General features: G+C 45.2%; 1 protein-coding gene across 1 annotated transcript in view; it reads left to right on the top strand.

Annotated features, from left to right (window-relative positions):
- Positions 1 to 17,581, top strand: part of CNOT8 (CCR4-NOT transcription complex subunit 8) — a 30,312-nt gene extending 12,731 nt beyond the window's left edge. Inside the window, exons 2-7 of the mRNA XM_040440094.1 lie at positions 1,146 to 1,348; positions 4,266 to 4,459; positions 13,757 to 13,918; positions 14,959 to 15,103; positions 15,263 to 15,373; positions 16,354 to 17,581. Of these exons, the coding sequence (XP_040296028.1) occupies positions 1,232 to 1,348; positions 4,266 to 4,459; positions 13,757 to 13,918; positions 14,959 to 15,103; positions 15,263 to 15,373; positions 16,354 to 16,494 (870 nt within the window). The 5' untranslated portion in view covers positions 1,146 to 1,231 and the 3' untranslated portion in view covers positions 16,495 to 17,581. The remainder of the gene's footprint in view (positions 1 to 1,145; positions 1,349 to 4,265; positions 4,460 to 13,756; positions 13,919 to 14,958; positions 15,104 to 15,262; positions 15,374 to 16,353) is intronic.
- The last annotated feature ends 5,723 nt before the right edge of the window (positions 17,582 to 23,304 follow it).

Below are 23,304 nucleotides of genomic sequence, written 5' to 3'. Positions count from 1 at the left end.
TCTATACCGGAAAAAAAAGGATCAGTTTTATCTTAATGCATTCTGAATGGAGAGCAATCCGTTCAGTATACATCAGGATGTCTTCAGTTCAGTCACTGTACGGTTTTTGGACGGAGAAAATACCGCATCATGCTACAGTATTTTCTCGGTCCAAAATTCCAGGACACTTGCCGTATTGCCGGATCCGGCATTATTTTCCATTGAAATGCATTAATGTCGGATCCGGCACCAAGTGTTCCGGGAAAACAGATTCGGTTTTGCGGTCTGCGCATGTACAGACCTTTAAAAATGAAGTGAAAAAAATAAATACCGGATCTGTTTTTCCACATGACACCCAAGAGACGGATCCAGTATTGCAATGCATTTGTGAGACGGATCCAGATCCATCTACAAATGCTATCCGTTTGCACACGGATTTCCGCATCCAGCAGGCAGTTCCCGCGACAGAACTTCCTGCCTGAATCCAACAATGCAAGTGTGAAAGTACCCTAAGACTCATTATAGCTACATTCTTATCAGTGTTTGAGTAGTCAGGAGTTCAGAGATAAGGGCTATATATCGAGCTGTCAGAGCAGCAATGTGACACTGAAAGCAAGATCATCTACAGATTGAAACTTTACCCTGTAGAACAAAATCAGTTGAAAATGTTTAATAAAGACCAATTGAAATTATTTATTTTTTTTAGCTCATAATGAGTAAATTACAATCATGAAAAAAAAAGTTGCCCCCAAAAATGTTCATAGCTTTTAAAATCATTCTGCTGTTCTGTTGACTTACTGTCCAGACTATTTCTTTGAAGACGTCTCTCACCCCTCCCCCTTTTTCTGTCTGGTCTCTTCTCCCCCCTTCGCACTACAATACTTGTTGTTGCAGTGGACGTGCATACAAATGGTAATTGCCTTACTCCAGAGTGAACCTTTTCTATATGATATGTACGTAGCAGCAGATCAGTCAATATGTTTCTTATACCTAGTGAAGGAAGAACATATACTTCTCCTTCCTGAAATGCATCAGAAGCAGGGTGACGCCACCCCGCTTACAGGGCTTGCATTTGGTACTTTGTATTGGTGAAAATAAATGTCTGGCGGGAACAATATGGCGGCCGTGACTGTGTTTAACTGTAAGTCTGTCTATTAAACTCACAGGTGTGAAACCCTCCCTCTGTCCAGGACAAGCCTTTCCTGCTTTTGTCTTTACAAATAACCCCGAAATTGCCAGATATTCCACCAAAATGCCAGCTGCCGTGGTCGACAACAGTCAAGTGATCTGTGAGGTGTGGGCCGTTAACCTGGAGGAGGAAATGCGTAAGATAAGAGAGCTTGTCCGCACCTATGGATACATTGCAATGGTGAGTGCTGTTATCCTTACCTACATGTTATACGATCATTTCTCCAAATGCTAAACTCTTTTACATAAAATATCCGAGATTCAATGGCTCAAGGGTCTGTCCCCTGGAACGATTGCTCTGCAGATTCTCACCGCAGTCTGTTGAAAATGGACTGCAATAACGGACTAAAATTCTAATATAAAAAATATATGTTCCTTATAAGATCAGTTAAAATGATAACAGGTGGCATTCCCCAAGGACAGGGTTAAAAAAATACCCAAAGAGACTTGATATCTCGAGATGTCTGTTTGTTAAACTGGCCATCCACATAGATGAATGTCTGTTGAACCCTTTCATTCTCCGGGTTGGGGAGAGGAGGGTTGGTCATGTTGGATTTGAACACCCCTGGTCCTTTTGTTCCTAGGAAGATAATGTATTTGTATAGGGAAATTGGGAGAACGCTTAAAGGGGTTATCTGGGAATTAATATTGATGGCCTATCCTCCGTGAGCGCTGCTGCCCCTTCCAAGGCCATGTCATATCACCGTACATCAGTGACATGGCCTAGGCACAGCGAAGCCCCATTGAAGTGAATAGGGTTGAGCTGCAATACCAAGCGCAGGCTCTCTACAATATACAGCGCTGTGCTTGGAGAGCTGCCTGGAACCTCGGGGGCTCCCTGAAACAGTTGATCGGCAGGGGTGCTTGAGACTCAGACCTGAGGGTAGGTCATTATTATCCATAACTGGATATGCAACCTGAGCACCATGTTACAGAGCAGGAGAAGCTGAGCAGATTGATATATGTTTTTGTTGGAAAAGATTCAGTAAAACCTGTAATTTATAGATTTTTATTTTTTTCTACCTCCTATGAACAGCTATCGGTACATGGAGGAGGGGTTATCAGTGATTGATAGCATTGCGTGGATAAATGTGCAAGAGATTATATCTGTCAGTCATGGATAACACCTCTGTACTGATAGCTGTTCACAGGAAGTGAAAAAAAGCAGATAGAAATGTATAAATTACAGGTTATACTGAATCTTTTCCCATAAAACTATATCTGTCTACTCAGCTCCTCCTGCTCTATAACATGCTGCATTCAGATTGCACTGCATTTTGTGGTGACAGGTCCTCTTTAAGAATCCAGCGTCCAATACAGTACCAGAGAAGTCATAAGTAACTATGCCATATCCACTGGAGAATGAGATGGGGATCCATGCGTGCTAGTAACCGTTGGATGGTTGTAAGTGATATACGTATTCATACTTGTCCTCTTGTACCTCCTGACAAAACGAGCATTGAGCTGCTGATGGGGTGATTTCTCCCAGGTACATAGTCAGTGGCTAAAGTGGAAGGCATCCAGCACTCAGGAATAAAATCCCAAAACTTTTTAGCACACATAAAGCAATTTAAAAAAAAAATCAAATAAATTGTGGCCAAAATACATTTTGGGACTTTGTTCCCGAGTGCTGGATGCCTTCCACTTTTGCCACTGACTTTGTAGCTTGCAGCCATTCTCTTTGTCCATGCACTGAGATTTTTTTTTCTCATTTTAAGACTGACTAGGTGAGCTGATCCACTCTTATTTTTTTGCTTATCTCATTGGTGATAATGATTACTGCTTTATTGATATTGGGATGTTTGATGTCCTTTTGTAGTTACAGAATCAGTGTTAGGCCTCTTTTACACGGGCGTGTGCGCCCAGTGATTATGCTGCGGCCCGCAAAATGCGGTTTGCAATGCACCAGCACAGTCCTTGGGGCAGCCGCATCGGATCGCGGACCCATTCACTTGAATGGGTCCGCGATCCGGCCGTTCCGCAAAAAGATAGAACATGTCCTATTTTTTTGTGGAACGAAAGTACGGCAACCGTGTATTGCGGGTCTACTTTCACACTGGTGTTTTGGCTTTCTGTTTGTGAGATCCGTTTAGGATTCTTGCAAGCGGTCCGAAACGGATCAGTTTGCATTCTGAATGGAAAAGGATCCGCTCAGAATCCATCAGTTCAGTCTCCATTCTGCTCTGGAGGCGGACACCAAAACGCTGTTTGCAGTGTTTTGGTGTCCGTCTGATGAAATTGAGCCAAACGGATCCGTCCTGACACATAATGTAAGTCAATGGGGACGGATCAGTTTTCACTGATAGTCTGGCACAATAGAAAACGGATCGGTCCTCCATTGACTTCCAATGGTTTTTCAAGACTGATCTGTTTTGGCTATGTTAAATATAATACAAACGGATCCGTTCTGAACGGATGCAGACGGTTGTATTATCTGAACGGATCCGTCCATGACGGATCCACACAAAACGCGAGTGTGAAAGTAGCCTTACCTGTATGCCTGTCATGCAGGATCCTCATCTCTTGGAGCATTTCTTCGAAGAATCCTGTATTACACAGACATCCCATTGTTCTGTATGAGCACTGTGTAATGCCTCGTTCTCCTCACTGGAGTATTTTATGTTGATTGTAGACATAGAATGAACAGGCGGCACTCACCACTGAAATAATCAATCTTCTTTATTCATCAATGTAGATGGAGATAAAAACAGGGTTGGGGCGGATTTGCTTCTCACAGAACGCTTAGTAGCTACTTAGCGCTCTGTTAGAAGAGAGTCCGCCCCAGCCCTGTTTTTATCTCTACCATGTATTGATGAATAAAGAAGATTGATGATTTCAGTGGTGAGTGCCGCCTGTTTATTCTATGACTACAATCAATTGTTGAAGCTGTACCTTCTTTGGGGCAGTGCACCACGTACACTGTGTTATACAAGGTATCGGAAGACACCGTCTCAGTGGAGAAAGTACCGAGCGGCGCCGACTGCGGCTTTTCAGTTTTTACGGGGAGTATTTTATGTGCTAGTTTTACAGCTGACCCCTCTGAAACCTTTGTATTGATGTTGCAGTCAGTTGACTTTTTCTTTCATTGCTGTTTGCAGGACACAGAGTTTCCTGGTGTAGTTGTGAGGCCGATCGGGGAGTTTCGAAGCACTATAGATTATCAGTACCAGCTCCTGCGCTGCAATGTAGATTTACTAAAGATTATACAGCTAGGTCTCACATTCATGAATGAGAAAGGGGAGTACCCACCTGGAACCAACACGTGGCAGTTTAACTTCAAATTTAACCTCACGTAAGTCCGGCATTTTGCTAAGGGGATCTGTCGCTTGTTTATTTTGCCCCTAGGACACAATAAAACTACTGACCAATTATAGCACAAGTTGTAACTCAAATCCACTGAATAGTTTTAGGGTCCACTTTCAGGGGGCGATGCTGGACCAGTAACTATTTGCCGATCAACATTATACAAGTTGATTGGCACGTGTTTAAAGAGTAACTAAACTTTTAATGAAGTTTTCTCGCCCATATTCATTGGGGGACACAGAAACCGTGGTTATAGCCATGTCCTCTAGGAGGCGTTGACACTAGCAAAAGCGGTTAGCTCCTCCCCCGGCAGCTATACCCCCTCCAGCCTGGAGAGAGAGCTTCAGTTTTTTCTAGTGTCAATAGGAGGCAAGACCTCCCTGCTCTGCAGGGAATCTCCTGAAGATTTTTTATTTTAGTTTATTTTTTTCCTTCTTTTTCAGATGGGAAAACAGTGGTCACCTCGCCTCCCTGTTCTCCTGGGGTCGAGCTGCGCCAGTGCCGGTCATCCGCACTGCTGCCTCCCCCACAGAAGACAAGGTGGACCATGGCAGCCTCGCTCCCCTGCATCCAGCCAGCCAAGGGGGTCACCTAGGTCCGCCAAAGAGAAGACCCTCCCGCCATACCAGACTCCTGCCACTCCGGTGCCAGCTGCTGAGGAGGTGACCCTGCTGGAGAAGGTGACCTTATGGGCCCACTTAGGGAGGGTGAAGAGAAGAGGATGAAGATGAGGTGAGTACATGGGATTAGGTAAGTATGTATTATCCCTCTTCCCCCTCCATAGTTTCCTAGGGTTGGGCACCAGGAACCAGACACAAGGCTTTCTGCCGCACGATATGGGGCAGCTGCTGTTAATGGGGCCCCACTAGGTTCTGCCTAAGTATGAATAGCAGACAGGATCTGAGGGCCCTCACATGTTAGGTTGCAGAGACTCTGCCTTGTGGCTAACAGTCTGCATCCTGTCACATTGTCTGTGGTGCACATAGCTGTATAGTAATATATACTGCTCCAGTGTGAATTGGTTCTATACACGACCCTTCCAGGTGGAGGGACTATCCCTAGGTTGTAGCACCAGGACCCCCTCTTATTTCCTCTCTAGGCCGCCGGCTATGCGGCCACTTAGGGTGTTAATACCATCCTCGCAGGCGCTGCTTACTCGGCCGGCCACATACTCTGTGGTGAACCCGCCGGTCCCGCAGCTACCACCATCCACCCTCTCGGGAGCCGGCACCAGCAAGTGCCGCTCCGGAAGAGACGGCGTCCACAGGGTTAACGCCTGTATGATGCCGGCCGCCGCCACCCTCCTGGGTCTGCGATCTTCCCAGTCCGGGGTGACATCCCCCGGCCGGTGGGCCCAAGCGGCCGCTTCCGCTCTCTGTAAATTGCTGCCTGGCCCCCCTGTTGCCATGATCTCGGTCCCTCCGCGCCCCGGCTGACCGACGACTCCCGGTTGGCCGTTTGCGAGAACTTAGGCCCGGCCGCAGCTTCATCCGCTGCGGACCAGGACCAGGCACCGGTCGTCAGGCAAGGAAGGGAGCGGAGGAGGTCCCTCACTCCCCCATATGCGATCCGCTTGTGTCAGGGCACTTAGGGGGTTAATCACATCTCTGGACAGGGTGTGGGGGTGCGCTGTGGCGTGAATTCTTCCCGCCTCACTTTCCCTCTCCCACAAGTCCGCTAGGCTCCACCCCCGGTCCTCAAAACAGCTTAACCCCTTCTGGCCCAGCCACTTAACCCCTTCCTGCCTCTCTGCCCACTTGACGCTGGGCATCCTAGTTTAAATTTTTTTTATTTTAATATATATATAATTAAAAGGTGCGTTCATACGGCCCCCTTCTTCACCGCAGGACCACCCTGTCTGTGTGGTACCAGGCTGGGCCTGTGTCCTATAGCGGACAAAGGAGGACATCTCATAGTTCCCAATCCGCCCTCCTGGGTCGTTGATCGATATTCCTCCACATGCGCAGATCCAGGGAGAACAGCTGAAGTATTCCCAATCCACCCTCTGGGTCGTGTGGTTGATAGTTCTCCAGTGCACTCCAGTACAGGACCTCTGGATTCCCAATCTGTCCTCCGGGGCCGTTTGGTTGATAATTCGCCACCAGCGCGATCCGGTGCAGAACCTCTGAAAATTCCCATTCCACCCTCCGGGGTCGTCTGGTTGATGAGATCAATCTGCGCCATCCAGCGCAGAACCTCTGGAATTTCCCATTCCATTTTCCGGGGTGGTCTGGTTGATAACCCTCCACCTGCACGATCCAATGGAGAACCTTTGGAAGTTCCCACTCCATCCTCCGGGGTCGTTTGGTTGATAAGCTCCACCTACGCAATCCGGTGGATTCCCACTCCACCCTCTGGGTTGTTTGTTGATATATCCCCACCGGCGTGGCCTACAACTCCTCGGTCACCTGCACACCCCCAAGGGTCCCGCTCAGACGCACCCTTCCATCCCTGGAGAGGTTCGGTCCGAGGGGGGGGGGGGGGGGAAATCTGTGATTTGGGCTCTAACTCGAATCCGTTGCGATCTTCCAGAACGGCGTCCACAGTAGCCAGCAGTTTTTGTCGTCTGCATTACCCCCTTCCTTAGGCGGAGTATTTCCACTTCTACTGGATGCAGTACTCCCTTGGATATTACCTCCCTCCTTTGGGGTCTAGCCAAACTAGAACTTTTCAGTGCCGGCAGTAGGCGTTCCCCCTTTTAGTAGGTGGCGGAACTGCATTCCAAATGGGGACAGTACTTACTGTATGCATTAGCCTCTTCCATAGATGGAGCTATGGCATTATCCCTGGTTCAGTGTTTACTGTATATCTTACCCCCTTACATAGGTGGGATATTGAAACGGGACACTCCTTATGCCTTGCCTTTTCTGTGAGAGGTGTACTCTCTCTAGTTGGATTCAGTTCCTGCTAGATGCATTTCTGCATTGCCACTCTTAGGCTACTTTCACACTTGCGCTTGATCGGATCCGATCATATCAATGCAGACGGAGGCTCCGTTCAGTACGGATCCGTCTGCATTAATAACTTAGAAAAATTTCTAAGTGCGAAAGTAGCCTGAGCGGATCCGTTCAGACTTTCAATGTAAAGTCAATGGGGGACGGATCCGCTTGAAGATTGAGCCATATGGTGTCATCTTCAAGCGGATCCGTTCCCATTGACTTACATTATAAGTCTGGACGGATCCGCACGCCTCCGCACGGCCAGGCGGACACCCGAACGCTGCAAGCAGCGTTCAGCTGTCCGCCTGGCCGTGCGGAGGCGAGCGGAGCGGAGGCTGAACGCCGCCAGACTGATGCAGTCTGAGCGGATCCGCATCCATTCAGACTGCATCAGGGCTGGACGGAAGCGTTCTGCTCCGCTCGTGAGCCCCTTCAAACGGAGCTCACGAGCGGACAGCAGAACGCTAGTGTGAAAGTAGCCTTAATGGTGGAGTACTTGCACTACCACTGAGTGCAGTGCTTGCCGCAAGCATTACCCCCTATCATTAGTGGGATAATTGCAACATTGCCCCTTCCACAAGTGATTCACTACCGTGGGGAATGAGTACACATCTTGGATGTTGCACTTCAACTACGCCACGGCTATTGATGCCTTAGCTTCTTCTACAAGTGGAGCGTAACGAGTATCGATATACGCTGGTGCCCTGTACTCTTCTTCTAATAGTATTTCGGTGCCGCCAGTGGATACTGTGGCTGTTTCCACGTTGTGTCCTTTTCCTTCGGTGCCGTTTTGGGGCATGAAAATGACAACCTCTCTCCTCATGGGGTTGCTCAGCGTCACTCATGTGTCCTAGCGTCCCCAATCTCCATGGTCCTCCACTGTTCCAATATGTGTCTTCAACGATATGTAGTGCGTACACCATGGCACGTAATATTGTGATTACGTTCCAGTGAGTCTAGTGTCACACTGACTCTATATTCTCTATCCACTATTCCTGATGTGGGGAGTGGTTGTGCTGGCACTCTGCTTTAGCTTTGCAGCATGTTCACCTCCGCTGGTGCGGATTTTACGCTGGTACTAGCGTTCGCAGTCGATGCAGTGTGGCATTCCCTCAGGTAGGGGTTCTACCCTGACGCTGGCTTGGCGGTTGTTTCTGTTCGACGCCCTTCCCAGGTGGAGTGTTTAAGGTTAGCTCTCCTTTCCTGAGACACTATGGTACCATGGCTTCTACCGGATTCCTCTAGTCTGCCCCTCAGTTTGTGCTGGCAGGCACGCTGCGGCTCCTACGGTACGGGGGTCCTGGAGTAGCCATTTCATACTCTGGCTCCTCCTGCACTGCTCCTTCGTCAGGTGACGGATTCTTCTAACGCCGAATTCGGTGGCGTACACTGCATGGCCTCCTCCCTGAGCGGAGTATGGTGCCGCCACTATCATCCGGTGGCTACTTCTGTGTAGTGCCAGTCTCAGATGGGGAATGGGCTTCGCTCTGCCCCCTTTTTCCTTCTGTTTTTTTCCTGCTCTGGCTCAGGGTTCACGGTCATTCCGCAAACCTTGGTAGCTCCTAAGTTACTACTTCCCCTCATCTATGCTGGTGCAGGGTATTGGTTCTGTTTTTTTTTTTTTCTTCCAGTCTCGTTCCGGACCGACTGCTGGGCTGTGACGTTTTCCATATTCTCCTCTACAGGTGAATCCTACCCATTGGTCCTGGGTGTACTACCCGTATCTGCAGCTACCTCTCAAGTCTTGACTAATGACTGCCATGTCAGTCCGATGGTAGTCATGTATTTTCACTGCACATTCCGTGGCTAGACTACGAGACTCACCACGCCAGACTGAGCGGGGGTGCTGCCACGACTGTTGATGGAGTTTCGTTCCTGGAACGGAACACCCCTTCTATTCTTCCTCCTCGAGGCAGGAGTTTTTTCTCTCATCTTGGTCGGGTCGAAATTTCCGTCAAGCAGCGTTGCTACACCGCCAATACACGGGCGCTGATGGAACTCCATCGCCGGTGATTCTCATATCGTCTCTACTTCTGCCTATCCAATGTATTGATTCCTTGGCTTATGGTTGGACATGCCTCATTCAGGCAGCGCTTCCCTTTTGCAGGGGTGGATCCTGCGGTCCTGTGTTTTTGGTTTAGCCCTTGGTTTCTTGATGGGTCAGGTTCGGCGCTTTCTATCCTTTTCCAGCGTCCTCTGACTCACCCGGGGCCCATAATAACCTTCCTTCAGGGAATGGCACATACGGTTCCTCTGTACCCTCCTACTTTACCGCCTTGGGATCTGAACTTGGTTCTTTCAGTGCTCCGGAGTTCTCCCCTTGTACCCTTGCGGGAGATGTCACTCCAACTCCGGTCCTGGAATGTAGATTTTTCTTGGGGCTATCACATCCATCAGACGGTGTCCGGGTTGGGGCGCTCTCTTGCAGAGAACCTTCCTGGTTCTTCACAGGAATAAGCGGTTCTCTGGCCATTCCTTTCCCCGACGATGGTCTCTGATTTCCATTTCAATTATGAAATTGTCCTTCCATCGCGGTGTCTCTCCCCTTCACACCACAGGGAATGGGAGTTACGCCATTTGGACGTTGTCAGGGCTCTGACGATTTATTTGCCATCCTCCAGTTCCTTCCGGCGTACGGACCCCTCTTTTTTTTTATCATCCCAGAGGGTCCTCGCAAGGCATTGGCGGCCTCCAGGGTGGCAATTGCACGTCTGCAATTGCTGAAGCATACTGCACCCGGGGCAGGGTTCCGCCCTTCGGTGTCACTGCTCACGCCACCAGAGCGGTGGGCGCTCTTGGGATCTGAGGATTCAAGGTTCGGCCGCGTAGTTGTGCAAGGTGGCTACTGTCCTCCTTACGCACATTCACAAAATTTTGCCAGGTGCATACTTATGCATCGGCGGGCGCTGCTTTGGGCCGCATGGTCTTGCAGGCAGCAGTTCTTAGTTGCCTGCAGGGGCGTTTACTCCATGGGTCTGTGGTTTTCCCTCCCTGTGGACTGCTCTCGGACGTCCCACGGTCTCTGTGTCCCCCAATGAATATAGGAGAGAAAACAAGATTTTTGTAAAACTTACCAGTAAAATCTCTTTCTTGCTCTTCATTGGGGGACACAGCACCCACCCAGTATTGTTGTTCGGCCACAGTTGTGGCTGTTGCTGGTTAGAACCTAGTTGGGTTCTTGGCATAGTTGGTGTTCCACGTTATTTAGTTGGTTTACTTGCTTCTCCTACTGCTTCTCACAAACTGAAGCTCTCTCTCCAGGCTGGAGGGGTATAGCTGCCAGGGGAAGAGCTAACAGCTTTTACTAGTGTCAACGCCTCCTAGAGGACATAGCTATACCCACGGTCTCTGTGTCCCCCAATGAAGAGCAAGAAAGAGATTTTACTGGTAAGTTTTACAAAAATCTCGTTTTTTTTTCTTTAAACGTCCCAAATGCCCAAATAATTTTCTAATATATTTTATTTATTAATTTAGAATTTTTAGCAAACATATTCACCCCTAAAGCCCTGATTTTCCTGCGCGATTTAAATTCACTTTTCTCCACATCGCTGACTTCTCAGCGGTGTACGGATTATGGACTCTGAACTTTATCAATGGGGCTGCAGAGAATGGAGTTACGGGCAGGAGTGCACATTGTTGCTCCTGCCTGTGCCCCCGAGGTTTACTAAATCCTGGCATAGCACATGGGTACTCTGTAACAATGTGCTATGCCAGGATTAGCTGAGCAGTGCGGGCTCCTGCTTTACTAAGCTAAAAGTCCAGCATGTAAGCTCAAGAGGTTACGAGGACAAGTAACCTCTCGTACCATTCATTTGGTATTCCTTCTGGTGGTTATGTATAAATTGCTTGCATTTTGCAAAGAAGGTCTAGCTGAGTGTTACCAGCTGGGATGTGTCCCTGCACAGTATGACATTATCCACTGCTGCCAGTGTAAGACTCGAAAAACTCATTTATAACTTCTAGAAGGAATAAAAAAGGAATGGCACAACATATCCACATAATCCACTCAGTCATATTAGTCTTAGGCCTCATGCACACGGCCGTTGTGCGTCCGTTCCGTGCATTGGGGAGCGCAATTGCGGTCCCCAATGCATGGGCAACATCCGTGCAGCGGCCCGGACCCATTCAACTTGAATGGGTCCGTGGTCAGTCATATTTATTTGCGGTGCGGCACAACAGAAAGAAACACCACGGAAGCACTCCGTAGTGCTTCGGGTGTTCCGTCACTTCGTTCCGCATCTCCGAAATTGCGGACCCATTCAAGGTCATGGATTGCCGACCCGCCGTTTGCGGGCCGCAATACGGCCACGGCCGCCCAACGTCCGTGTGCATGAGGCCTTATTCAAAAGGTTATTCATGAGGTATAAATAATACTCACTCTTTTGAACCTTTGCTTGTATTTTTCAGTTTTTTTATTCCTATAAATAAATCGCTATAAGGCTACATGTACACGAACGTTGTTTGTTTCCATGTCCTTTCCGTTAGGATAGGATGCGGATCCATTTTAGGCATTGTTACAATGGATCCACACAAAATAACGGATGGCATACGGATGTCATAAGTTTTTGTTTGCGGACTGCAAAACACATACGGTTGTGTGCATGTAGCCTAATGCATAGTAATCCTGAGAGCGCTGAACTGATTGATAACCCATGTTGCGTGATGTTTTGGGGGTCACGCCCCCTTAATCATGTGTGCCTGTGGGTTGTAACCATGCGCTTTAAATACAATCTCTTTCCATTATCATCATTTCATATTTACATATATTCATTATTAACTTATATATGCTTACTGTATTTTTCGCTTTATAAGACGCACCTGATAAGACACGCCTAGCTTTTTGTGGAGGAAATAAAAATTTTGAACCAAATGGTGTGCTTTTGGTGGGTTTTGAACTAATGGGAGGTCTGTGTATGGCGCACTGTTATGGGGATCTGTGGATGACTCTGTTATGGGGGGATCTGACCCCATTACATTGGGCCCCAGTTATAGCAGCCCAGCCATCACATATAAAGTGTATGCAGCAGCGCCTAGCAGTGCGACTTTGCAAAACTAGCAGTAATCTCTTATCTCTTGTACTCACTATGCATATGATATGTCATATTAAAATAGGATACCATGATGAAATAGAGATTGACTGGGGATGGGAAATCTATAATAATAAGAAATATATATAGGCCCTTAGTTCGAGGTGTAGGATCACGTTTGTGCGATCGTAAACCTCCGATCCGACACGACACTACACTTTAGCCCTTGGAGGTTCCCATGGAGATGGGGAAGCCTGCCAGAGGAGAGTGTGGTCTGGGTGTATGTAGGCGGCTCAGGGAGGCTGGAGCGAGCCCTGAGAGGATCGTAACTGCAGATGTCCCAGGGCTATTAGCAGACACACAGCACAGCAGCCGGGGGCAGAGACAGAAGCAAGCCGCCATCCAGGCATCGCAAGCGGCACAGATCCGCGGACAAGTAGGAGAGGTGGGCCGGCAAGGGTGGAGAGTGCATCACACCCCTGTTTACCGTATGTCATGCCGCTACGCTCGCCTATGTCTATTCGCTTTATAAGACGCACGGCCACTTTCTCCCCACTTTTGGGGGGGGGGGGGAAGTGCGTCTTATAAAGCGAAAAATATGGTATATATGTAATTGTGAAATGATGATGATAGAGATTGTATTTAAAGCACATGGTTACAACCCACAGACACTCATGATTAAAGGGGTGTGACCCCTGAAACGTCACCCACCATGGGGTAGCAATCAGCTCAGCGCTCTCAGGATTACTATGCATTATAGCGATTTATTTATATGAATAAAAGGACTGAAAAATACAAGCAAAGCTTTAAAAGAGCGAGTATTATTTATACCTCCCAGATAACCTTTTGAATAAGACTAATATGACTGAGTGGATTATGTGGATATAATTGTGGAGCCTGAGTGAGGTTCTGAACCAGGTCGTGGTATACTACACGTACATAGTCCTCTCTCGTCCCCATACTGTGGTGGTGAATGCTGCATGTAAATGCAGCTCTCTCCTCTTCTGAACAGGTAATTATCAGCAAGGAAAATGGTTCCTTCCTGGACTGCTCAGTCGGCTCATGTAAATGTGCCATAAGGATAAGGGAATGTCTGCCCGTTCCTAGCCAGCTACTTTCTACTAAATAAACGTGGCAGCTGCAGATGGGCTGAAAACAACTTTAAGAGGATGTTGTGCATTTTCAACAAATATTTCACCCATTGCCAATCAGCACAGATGTTTTTTTTTGTGGGGGATGTGATCTGCCGCCTCTGGACCTAGTTTTAGAGAGTTCTGCATAGTGCCATGGAATTTCATCATTTTATCTTGCATCTTTCAGGGAAGATATGTATTCTCAGGACTCCATTGATCTGCTGGCTAATTCCGGCCTTCAGTTCCAGAAGCATGAAGATGAAGGTATCGACACTCTGACGTTTGCAGAGTTACTCATGACCTCTGGAGTGGTTCTGTGTGATAATGTGAAGTGGCTGTCATTCCACAGGTGAGGGTTTTACAGCATATACAGTATCAGTGTTAAAGGGGTGTTTCCAACTCATTGATTAGGGTTCTTTTACACGGACTGATGATCAGGTAGATCATTTATAATAAGCAGGCGTTCCCAATAATTGCCTGATCTTTAGAGATGAGGGCTGTGTTCACATGCAGCAGTCACCTACTCTGTATGGGGACAAGTGATCGCTTTTCCCCCTAGCAAATCATTGTTCCGGGGCAGCTGATTTTTTAGGCTACTTTCAGACTGGCGTTTCTGGGTCCGCCTGTGAGATCCGTTTCAAGGCTCTCACAAGTGGCCCAAAACGGATCAGTTCAGCCCTAATGCATTCTGAATGGATAAGGATCCGCTCAGAATGCATCAGTTTGCCTCCGTTCAGCCTCCATTCCGCTCTGGAGGCGGACACCAAAACGCTGCCTGCATTGCTCTGGTCTTTACCCTGATAGCAGATGTCAGGGAAATGAGGATTTGGCGTGTTGGGTTTCCATATTGGCCAATCCTTCGAGAATTTTCTATCTAACCACTGTAAAAAAAAAAAAAAAAAAAAACTTCAGTTGCGTTTCTAAATCTGGCAGGCTCTTCTTCAGCTGTTGGCTGGGAAAAAAAGCGGTATTTGTCCGACCCGGCATTTCTGCCAGAATGTGTCCAGATCACTATCACAATTAGTCAGTGGGTAGTGGATGCTGGATCCGGTAATGTAAAAGCATTATTTTGTGAATGCCCCCTGCTCCTTATATGTTTCATGTTAGGTATGATTAGATTCTAAGAATGTTTTCTGCCATGGATTTCACCCGCTGCAAATCTGCAACATAATTGGGATCCGTCAGTTTTGGAAATTTGCTGCTGAAAATTCTGCTGAATGGGGTTTTGTAACCCTTATACTCCAGCATTGTAATGTGGATTTTTGGTGTCACATCTTAATCATCTGAACATACCCATACTGTCCACCAATTTGTGGCGGTTTTCTGTTTTATAGTCTTGACCTCATCTACTCTTGTCCTGGAATTGAAGGTTGTTTTTGTCCTCTGCAGCGGCTATGACTTTGGATACATGGTGAAGCTTCTAACAGACTCTCGGCTTCCAGAGGAGGAACATGAATTTTTCCATATATTAAATCTTTTCTTCCCATCCATTTATGATGTCAAATATTTAATGAAGAGCTGCAAAAATCTTAAGGTAGGATATAAAATTGCTGTTAATGCAGTGTGTGAACTTTGCCTTAGATATGCAGTGTTTGCTCATGTGTCGTTCACAAGAGGGTTGACTAATGAACGCCACTGAGCTTTATTTTTTTTGTCTGAAGCCGTATGTTTTATTGAATACTCTTGTGTACAGGGTGGTCTGCAAGAGGTGGCCGATCAGCTAGATCTGCAGAGGATTGGTCGACAGCATCAAGCAGGGTCTGACTCTCTTCTAACCGGCATGGCATTCTTCCGTATGAAAGAAGTGGGTATATTTCGTGTTTACTGGTAGTTAAAGGGGCAGATTTATCATTAGGTTACACCAGAAAACTGGGGTGAAAAAAAAGGCGCAAACTGCATGCCGTCCTAAATTAGGCGCAGCAAGCTTGGGTATCTTATCCTGGCGTACTCTGCTGGAGTAGGTTACATCTCACCCAGAGTGTATTTCTCATGTATAACAAACTTCTTGGCATGCTGATGTGCTGCATCTTAACTGGCCATGGAGTTAGCAACACAGGCAGACTGCATAGCAATGTCTGCATATGTTGGATTGGATGTGCATTTTGGGAGTAGTCCCCGAGGTTTACTCCCTTTGTAAAGCACTGTATAGCCATGCAGTGCCATATGGTGGCCATTTGCCTTTTGTTAAACAAAAAAATATTGAAAAAGAGGGTCCCTAAGTGATCCTGTATTGTTAAAAGAAAGTTTGCCGCACTTAGGGTACTTTCACACTTGCGTCAGGACGGATCCGACAGGCTGTTCACCCTGTCGGATCCGTCCTTCCGCTATTTCGCCGTGCCGCCGCTCCTTCCCCATTGACTATAATGAAGACAGGGCGGAGCTCCGGCACGGTGAAAGGCCGCCGGACTCAAAGGTCGGAGATGCAGGACTTTTAGTCCGGTGGCCTTTCGCCGTGCACTGCCGTACTGCGCCGGAGCTCCGCCCCCGTCCCCATTATAGTCAATAGGGACGGAGCGGCGGCACGGCGAAATAGTGGAAGGACGGATCCGACAGCGTGAACAGCCTGTCGGATCCGTCCTGCCGCAAGTGTGAAAGTACACTTACCACTCCAATGAAGGTCAAAAGGACGCTGTTTTGGCCTCCTTCGGATCAATAAAGGCATGTGGCTACATTCAGAGTATGCACTGGCATACACTGTATACCATCATATAGTGTGAACACCACTTTAGACTTGTTCCACTGTTTACATTGTGTACCAAAATGGTGTGATTTGCTCTTTTCTAGCTATTTTTTGAGGACCATATTGATGATGCCAAGTACTGTGGACGCCTGTATGGGCTGGGGACAGGAGTAGCCCCCAAGTCGAACGAGGAGGCAGAGGAGAAAATAAGCATCATGTCTCTCATAAACAATGGACAGCAATGAGATGCCTAGCACTTGGCTTCCTATCTCCTGAGAATGAGCTACATCATCTTCCTATATTCTCCATGTCTTGCAGAGATCCTCTTGGCTCATAGCTTCCACATGGCAATGTTCAGAGCCAGCTGTACAGTAAACGGCTGTAGAGATGCCTATGTATACAATTATTGTGCCAGATATGTCACATTTTCATTCTTTTAAAACTTTTATTCAAGACGTCAACATCTTACAAAAAAAATAAAAAATGCTAATGTAGTAATCCTCAAAAATGACCACTTCTCCACACGTGACCAAATTTGTGGGCTGTGGCTTATATGGACACCTTAACCCTTGCAGACACTTTCTTTGCTTTTAGTGTGGGTTGTTTAACTGCAGCATTGTGAGAATCTCTTTGACCAGTGTTTGTCCTCATTGCTTCCATTTCTGCAAAGCCTAAGCACCTTTAAAGAGGATCCCCTCTGTCTCTTCTGTCCTGGCGGGGGAATGTAGCCATTGACTCTTCATTGGTTATGCATTCCTGCTTCAGCTTAGTTGTGGTATTGTGGCATCTGTCAATTGCTATGATATTCACTATTCAGGTATGTTTATAGCTGCATTGGACATTCCAGTGAATATCCAACTGCATTTTTTTTTGCCTGCACGCCCCAAAAAAGACTGCAGAAGAACCCAATTAATATTCTCTTAACGTAACAAATATGGCCTTCACCAGAAAATCTAAGAGCAGGGGCGGCCTTTAGAAGGTAAATCTAATATTCTAAATGTGATGCTGTTCTCTTGGTCCAGTTGACAATCTTCAGACTGTGCTCACATAATTAGATTATCGATAAAATTGGATATTTTCCTAAAATACTCGACCTCAAACTTCAATTTCTGTGCATTAATGGAGACGTAAGCAAAGGTATGGGTCTTACTAACTTGGATATTAGCATGCAAATTTGATTTGAGACACATTACAGTGAAACACCAACTTCACAACCATTTTTTATTGCTTCAGTGCATTTAAAATAGAAAAAAAAAAAAAAGTCTTATGCCTCATTCACACATCGGTGTTCGGTCAGTGATTTCTATCAGTGATTTTGAGCCGAGAACAGGTGCAGATGCAGATCTTTCCCTTATACCTTATGTCTGTGGAGGCTCCACTTCTGGTTTTGGCTCAAAATCACTGATTGAAATCACTGACCGAACACTGATGTGTGACTGAGGCATTAACTGAAATCTTATACCACTTCAATGCAGGACTGTGATTCCAAGGTAACAGAAACGGTGTAGCTGATTCTTCAAATTGCCATCAGTCTGTATCCTAGGTGTTGCTTATCTACAAAATGTATGTTAGTAAAATGGAGACGTTTAGAGGAGTATATTACTGCAGGATCAGACTATAAAGGGTTTGTTTGTTGTCTGTTACCATGGAGACACAAGTCTGCATAGGAGGTGCAGACACAAAACACAACATTAAGACCATTTGCAAAGTTACTTCTCTCATTTTAGGTGTTCTGGAACAATAAAAAATGATTGCAAAGTTGGACCTTTGGTAAGAGCTTGTGATACCTACCCTTTAATAGTGAAGGTGACCATGTGGGGTCAAACCAGTGTGCATTATCATCTTTGCTGTGCTTCGTTGGAGTCACAGGTAATATAATGTGTCTGAGATGTCAGCAGTTACCTGGGAATTTCTTTTTTTTTTTTTTGGTACGGATATTAAATCGGCTGACAAAATGGCCGCCTGTTATGTGTTCACATTTGCACACAGTCTCTGTACAAGAAACCAAGTATATAACCTTCAATAAAAAGATTCTGACTTGCTGAATGAAGTGTAAATAACATTCACTTTAAAAAAAAAAAAAAAAAAAAAGAGGCATAAAATGCATTGTAATTAGTATTTCTACTGTGCGTCTAGAATACCCGAAGCAAATGTTTTATTTTTATTAATGGCGAGTTCCAGGCCTAGATGCTTTGGTCTCCTCCCGCCATTTTATGCCCTAGGGAAAAAAAGAAGCCTCCAACCTTTTTAATGTGGAATGTATCCTTTATTATAATTTTTTTTTATGAATGTGTATATGGAGTCCTGACATGAGAGCAAACACTGCCCTGTTACTTATGTCCCTGTAAAATAAAAATATATAATAAATAACTGAAAGCATTGGGAAAAAAAACACAGGGGTTTCCTGTAAGTCTTGCAGTTTTACCCCAGCAGGTTTTGTAATCTGTCTCAATTGATGTAAGCTGGAGTTTAAGACGCTTGTAAATATTATTTATGTTTTTAAATTTGTAAAATAAAGATGTTTCATTTTGTTTTTTTTTGTTTTTAGTGAAGACATTTATGTGTACCCTGATTATGTTGTAAAGTTACCCATTCTTTGTTCTGCCAGTGCAGATACAGATTTTCATCCAACATATAAAAATATTAGTGACATAGGAGCTGCAGTCAGAGGTTCTCAATCGTTTATCTGTGTTTTTCTAGTTTGTTGCTGCAGTCAAGAGTGCTGGTAGCGCTGTGCAAGCATGATGCCCGCGGGCGTCATGGCCGGCAAGTCTTTGCTGTTTCAAACAGCAGAGACCTGCGGCTAAGTACCGCAACCGGCAATAATGCTGATCACTGCAATTAAATGCTTTAGATGCCGTGATCAAGTGAGATCACGGCACCTGAATGCGCAAAAACGCGGAAGCTCACGCTTCTGGGTTTAGTACTGAAGCCCCGTGCGGCCAATCGGGACTTCAGTACATGCACTGAATGCTCCGAATCTCTACGAAGAAATTCAGAGCATTAATGGTGCAATTCTTATTTTGGCCACCAGATGGCAGGCCAACATAAGAAATTTGCTGAATGCAAAGAAATTTTCATTTTTTTAAAATCGCTAAAAGATCAAAATGAAAAATTCAAAAACATAATTTATAAGATCATTTATGAGCCTTAAAATGATGATAAAAAAAGTTTAAAATATAAAAGTTTAAATCACCCCCCTTTCCGTATAATAAAAAACAAAACAAAAACTAAATAACAATAAATTTAAACATCCTGGATATCACCGCGACCGAAAACGCCCATAATATTAAAATCTAAAAAAATAAATCCAATACGGCGAATGGCGTAACGGAAAAAAGGGTCAAAATGGCCGGTTTGCCACTTTTTCATTGCTTCTCTTACCCCAAAAAAATTCAATAAAATGTGATCCAAAAGTTATGCGCACTCCAAAATGGTATCAATAAAAACTATGAATTGTCCCGCAAATAATGAGCCCCTAAACAGTTCAGTAGACAAGTATAAAAAAGTTATGGGGGTTACATAAAAAAATATATACATATGGGGTATCGTTGTAATCGTACTGACCCAGAGAATGAAGGGCATGGGTCAGTTTTGCCGTAAACCAAACGCAGTGGAAATAAAACCCGTAAAACAGTGGTGGGATTGCAGTTTTTTCCAATTCCACCCCATTTGGAATTTTTTTTCACCCGCTTCCCATTAGAAAGTACAAATTGTCCCGCAAAAAATAAGCCCTCGTACAGCTATGTGACTGGAAATATTATGGCTCACGGAAAATAGGGAAGAAAAATGAAAATACAAAAACCCTTAGGCCTCTTTCACAAAATAAAATTAAAATCTGACCGCTCTTTAAAGGGAACCTGTCACCAGGATTTTGTGCATAGAGCTGAGGTCATGGGTTGCTAGATGGCCGCTAGCACATCTGCAATACCCAGTCCCCATAGCTCTGTGTGCTTTTATTGGGTAAAAAAAACTATTTGATACATATGCAAATTAACCTGAGATGAGTCCTGTCCCTGACTCATGTCACGTTAATTTGCATATGTATCAAATCGTTTTTTTACACAATAAAAGCACACAGAGCTATGGGGACTGGGTATTGCGGATGTGCTAGCGGCGATCTAGCAACCCATGTCCTCAGCTCTATACACAAAATCCCGGTGACAGGTTCCCTTTAAGGCCCCTTTCACACGGGTGAGATTTCCTTGCGGGTGCAATGCGTGAGGTGAACGCATTGCACCCGCACTGAATTCGGACCCATTCACTTCAATGGGGCTGTGTGCACATGAGCTGTAATTTTTCACGCATCATTTGTGCGTTGCGTGAAAATCCCAGCAGGTTCTATATTTAGTGTTTTTCACGCAACGCGGGCCCTATAGAAATTAATGGGTATGTGTGAAAATCGCAAGCAAGTGTGGATGCGGTGAGATTTTTACACATGGTTGCTAGGAGATGATAGGGATGAAAGCAACCCTGGACCCCATTAAAGTGTATTCCCTGTATTTTCCCTTATAACATGGTTATAAGGGAAAATAATAGCTTTCTTAATACAGAATGCTTACTAAAATGTGGCTTGAGGGGTTAAAAAAATGTACTTACCTGTTCCAATTGATCGCGCAGCAGGCATCCTCTTCTTGCTGCTTCTTTCAGGACCTGCAAAAGGACCTTTGGTGACGTAATAGCGCTCACCACGTGGTGAGCGCGGTGACGTCAGCGCAGGTCTTTCTGAATGAAGATAGAAATTTTGAAATTCGTTCACGCTTCGTTTGGTGGTAAAAGCAGAATTGCGTTATGCATTCTGTTACCACGGACCATAACGCAATTCTATGACTGAATGAGGCATTTCATTATTCATTCTGTCACAATAGAAGTCTATGGGCTGCATAACGGATCCGACCTTTTACCACCAAACGAAGCGTGAACGAATTTCTAAATATGAAATTCGCTCATCTCTAATTGTTACTTTTTGCAAAAATGACTGCTGCAAATAAATAGAAAAATGGTAAGTATATTTGTTTTACTTGAAGAGATAATGGAAAACTTGTGATTTACTAATATATTATAAATTACATACGGGTGAAACTCAAAAAATTAGAATATTGTGCAAAAGTCCATTTATTTCAGTAATGCAAATTAAGAGGAATTGCATTAATGCAGCTTAAAATTTGAATTTTGTGGAAAGGTTCAATATTCTAGGCTCAAAGTGTCGCACTCTAATCAGCTAATTAATCCATTCCCCCCTGAGCAAAGGGTACCTCAAAATTGTGACTTTGGGGTTTCCTAAGCTATAAGCCATAATCATCCAAATTCTAACAAATAAAGGCTTGAAATACCTTGCTTTGCATGTAATGAGTCTATCTCATATGTTAGTTTCACCTTTTAAGTTGCATTACTGAAATAAATGAACTTTGCACAATATTCTAATTTTTCGAGTTTCACCTGTAATATTGTTTGCTGAATCAAATCATAAAAGTCTCATGTAGAAAGCGGTGTAAATGCTGCCAGGACTCTTAGAGAAAGCTTGTGAGCTCTACTTTCCCTGCCAACACAAAGGGATTTGACAGTATATAGAACTGACACAGGCTTTCTCCAAGAGTCCTGGCAGCATTTAGGGTACTTTCACTCTTGCGGCAGGACGGATCCGACATGCTGTTCACCATGTCTGATCCGTCCTGCGGCTATTTCGCCGTGCCCCCGGGCCGCCGCTCCGTCCCCATTGACTATAATGGGGACGGCGGCGCAGCACGGCGAAAGGCCGCCGGACTAAAATTACTGCATGTCAGGTTTTTTTAGTCCGGCGGCTTTCGCCGTGCTGCGCCGGAGCTCCGCCCCCATTATAGTCAATGGGGACAGAGCGGCGGCCCGGCGGAATAGCCGCAGGACGGATCTGACATGGTGAACAGCATGTCGGATCCGTCCTGCCGCAAGTGTGAAACTAGCCTTACTCAGATTTCTTCCTGAAAACCCCAAACCAAGTCATAGAAAACTGTGTATTGAGCTCTGATAGATTTAGCAGATCCATGTTGAAAAATTTAATCTTGGATCTGTTCCTAGCTCTGGTTACCAAAAACTGCATCAATATGTAAAATATGTTCAGCTCACAGAAGGTTGAACACAGTTGTGTTCAAAATAATAGCAATGTGTTTAAAAAAAAATGTGAATAAAGCTTAAAATCCTTCTACTAGCTTTTATTTCCATACACACAAATGCATTGGGAACACTACACATTCTATTAAAAATCAAAACATGAAGAAAAATATCAAATTTGTGTTCTAAAAAAAAAAAAAAAAAAATTATTGAAGAAAAGTAAATATTAGGATGCACTTAAATGTTGTTTGTTTCCATGTCTGTTCTGTTTTTTTGCGGATAGGATGTGGACCCATTCATTTCAATGGGTCTGCAAAAAATGCGTACAGCACACCGTGTGCTGTCTGCATCAGTATATCTGTTCTGTAGTGCCGCCAAAAAAAATAGAACCTGTCCTAGTCTTGTCCGTTTTAGGCATTGTTACAATGGATCCGCAAAACACAGTCGTGTGCGGACTGTTCAAAAATAATAGCAGTGTTTGTATTCTTCTTTACAAACTCAAACATTCACTATATAAACTGAAAAATGTTTAAAGATTTTGCTTTCCTTTGAATCACTTCACTACTATTTAGTTGTATAACCACTGAGAAGTGCTGTACATCTGTGTTGCTGGAGTCAACCAACTTCTGCCACCTGTGAACAGGTATTCCAGCCCAGGATGATTGGACTACATTCCATAGTTCTTCTCTATTTCTTGGTTTTGCCTCAGAAACTGCATTTTTGATGTCACCCCACAAGTTTTCTATTGGATTAAGATTCGGGGATTGGGCTGACCACTCCATAACGTCAATCTTGTTGGTCTGGAACCAAGATGTTGCACATTTACTGCTGTTTGGGGTCGTTGTCTTGTTGGAACACCCATTTCAATAGGCCCAACACCTTAGTATGAGAAACATCCCCATATCATGATGCTTGTGCCACCATGCTTCACTGTGTACTATGTGGCTTGAATTCAGTGTCATCTGACA

This window comes from Bufo bufo, chromosome 1, assembly GCF_905171765.1.
Source record: "Bufo bufo chromosome 1, aBufBuf1.1, whole genome shotgun sequence".
NCBI lineage: Eukaryota > Metazoa > Chordata > Amphibia > Anura > Bufonidae > Bufo > Bufo bufo.
This window is presented reverse-complemented; position numbering and strand designations above follow the sequence as displayed.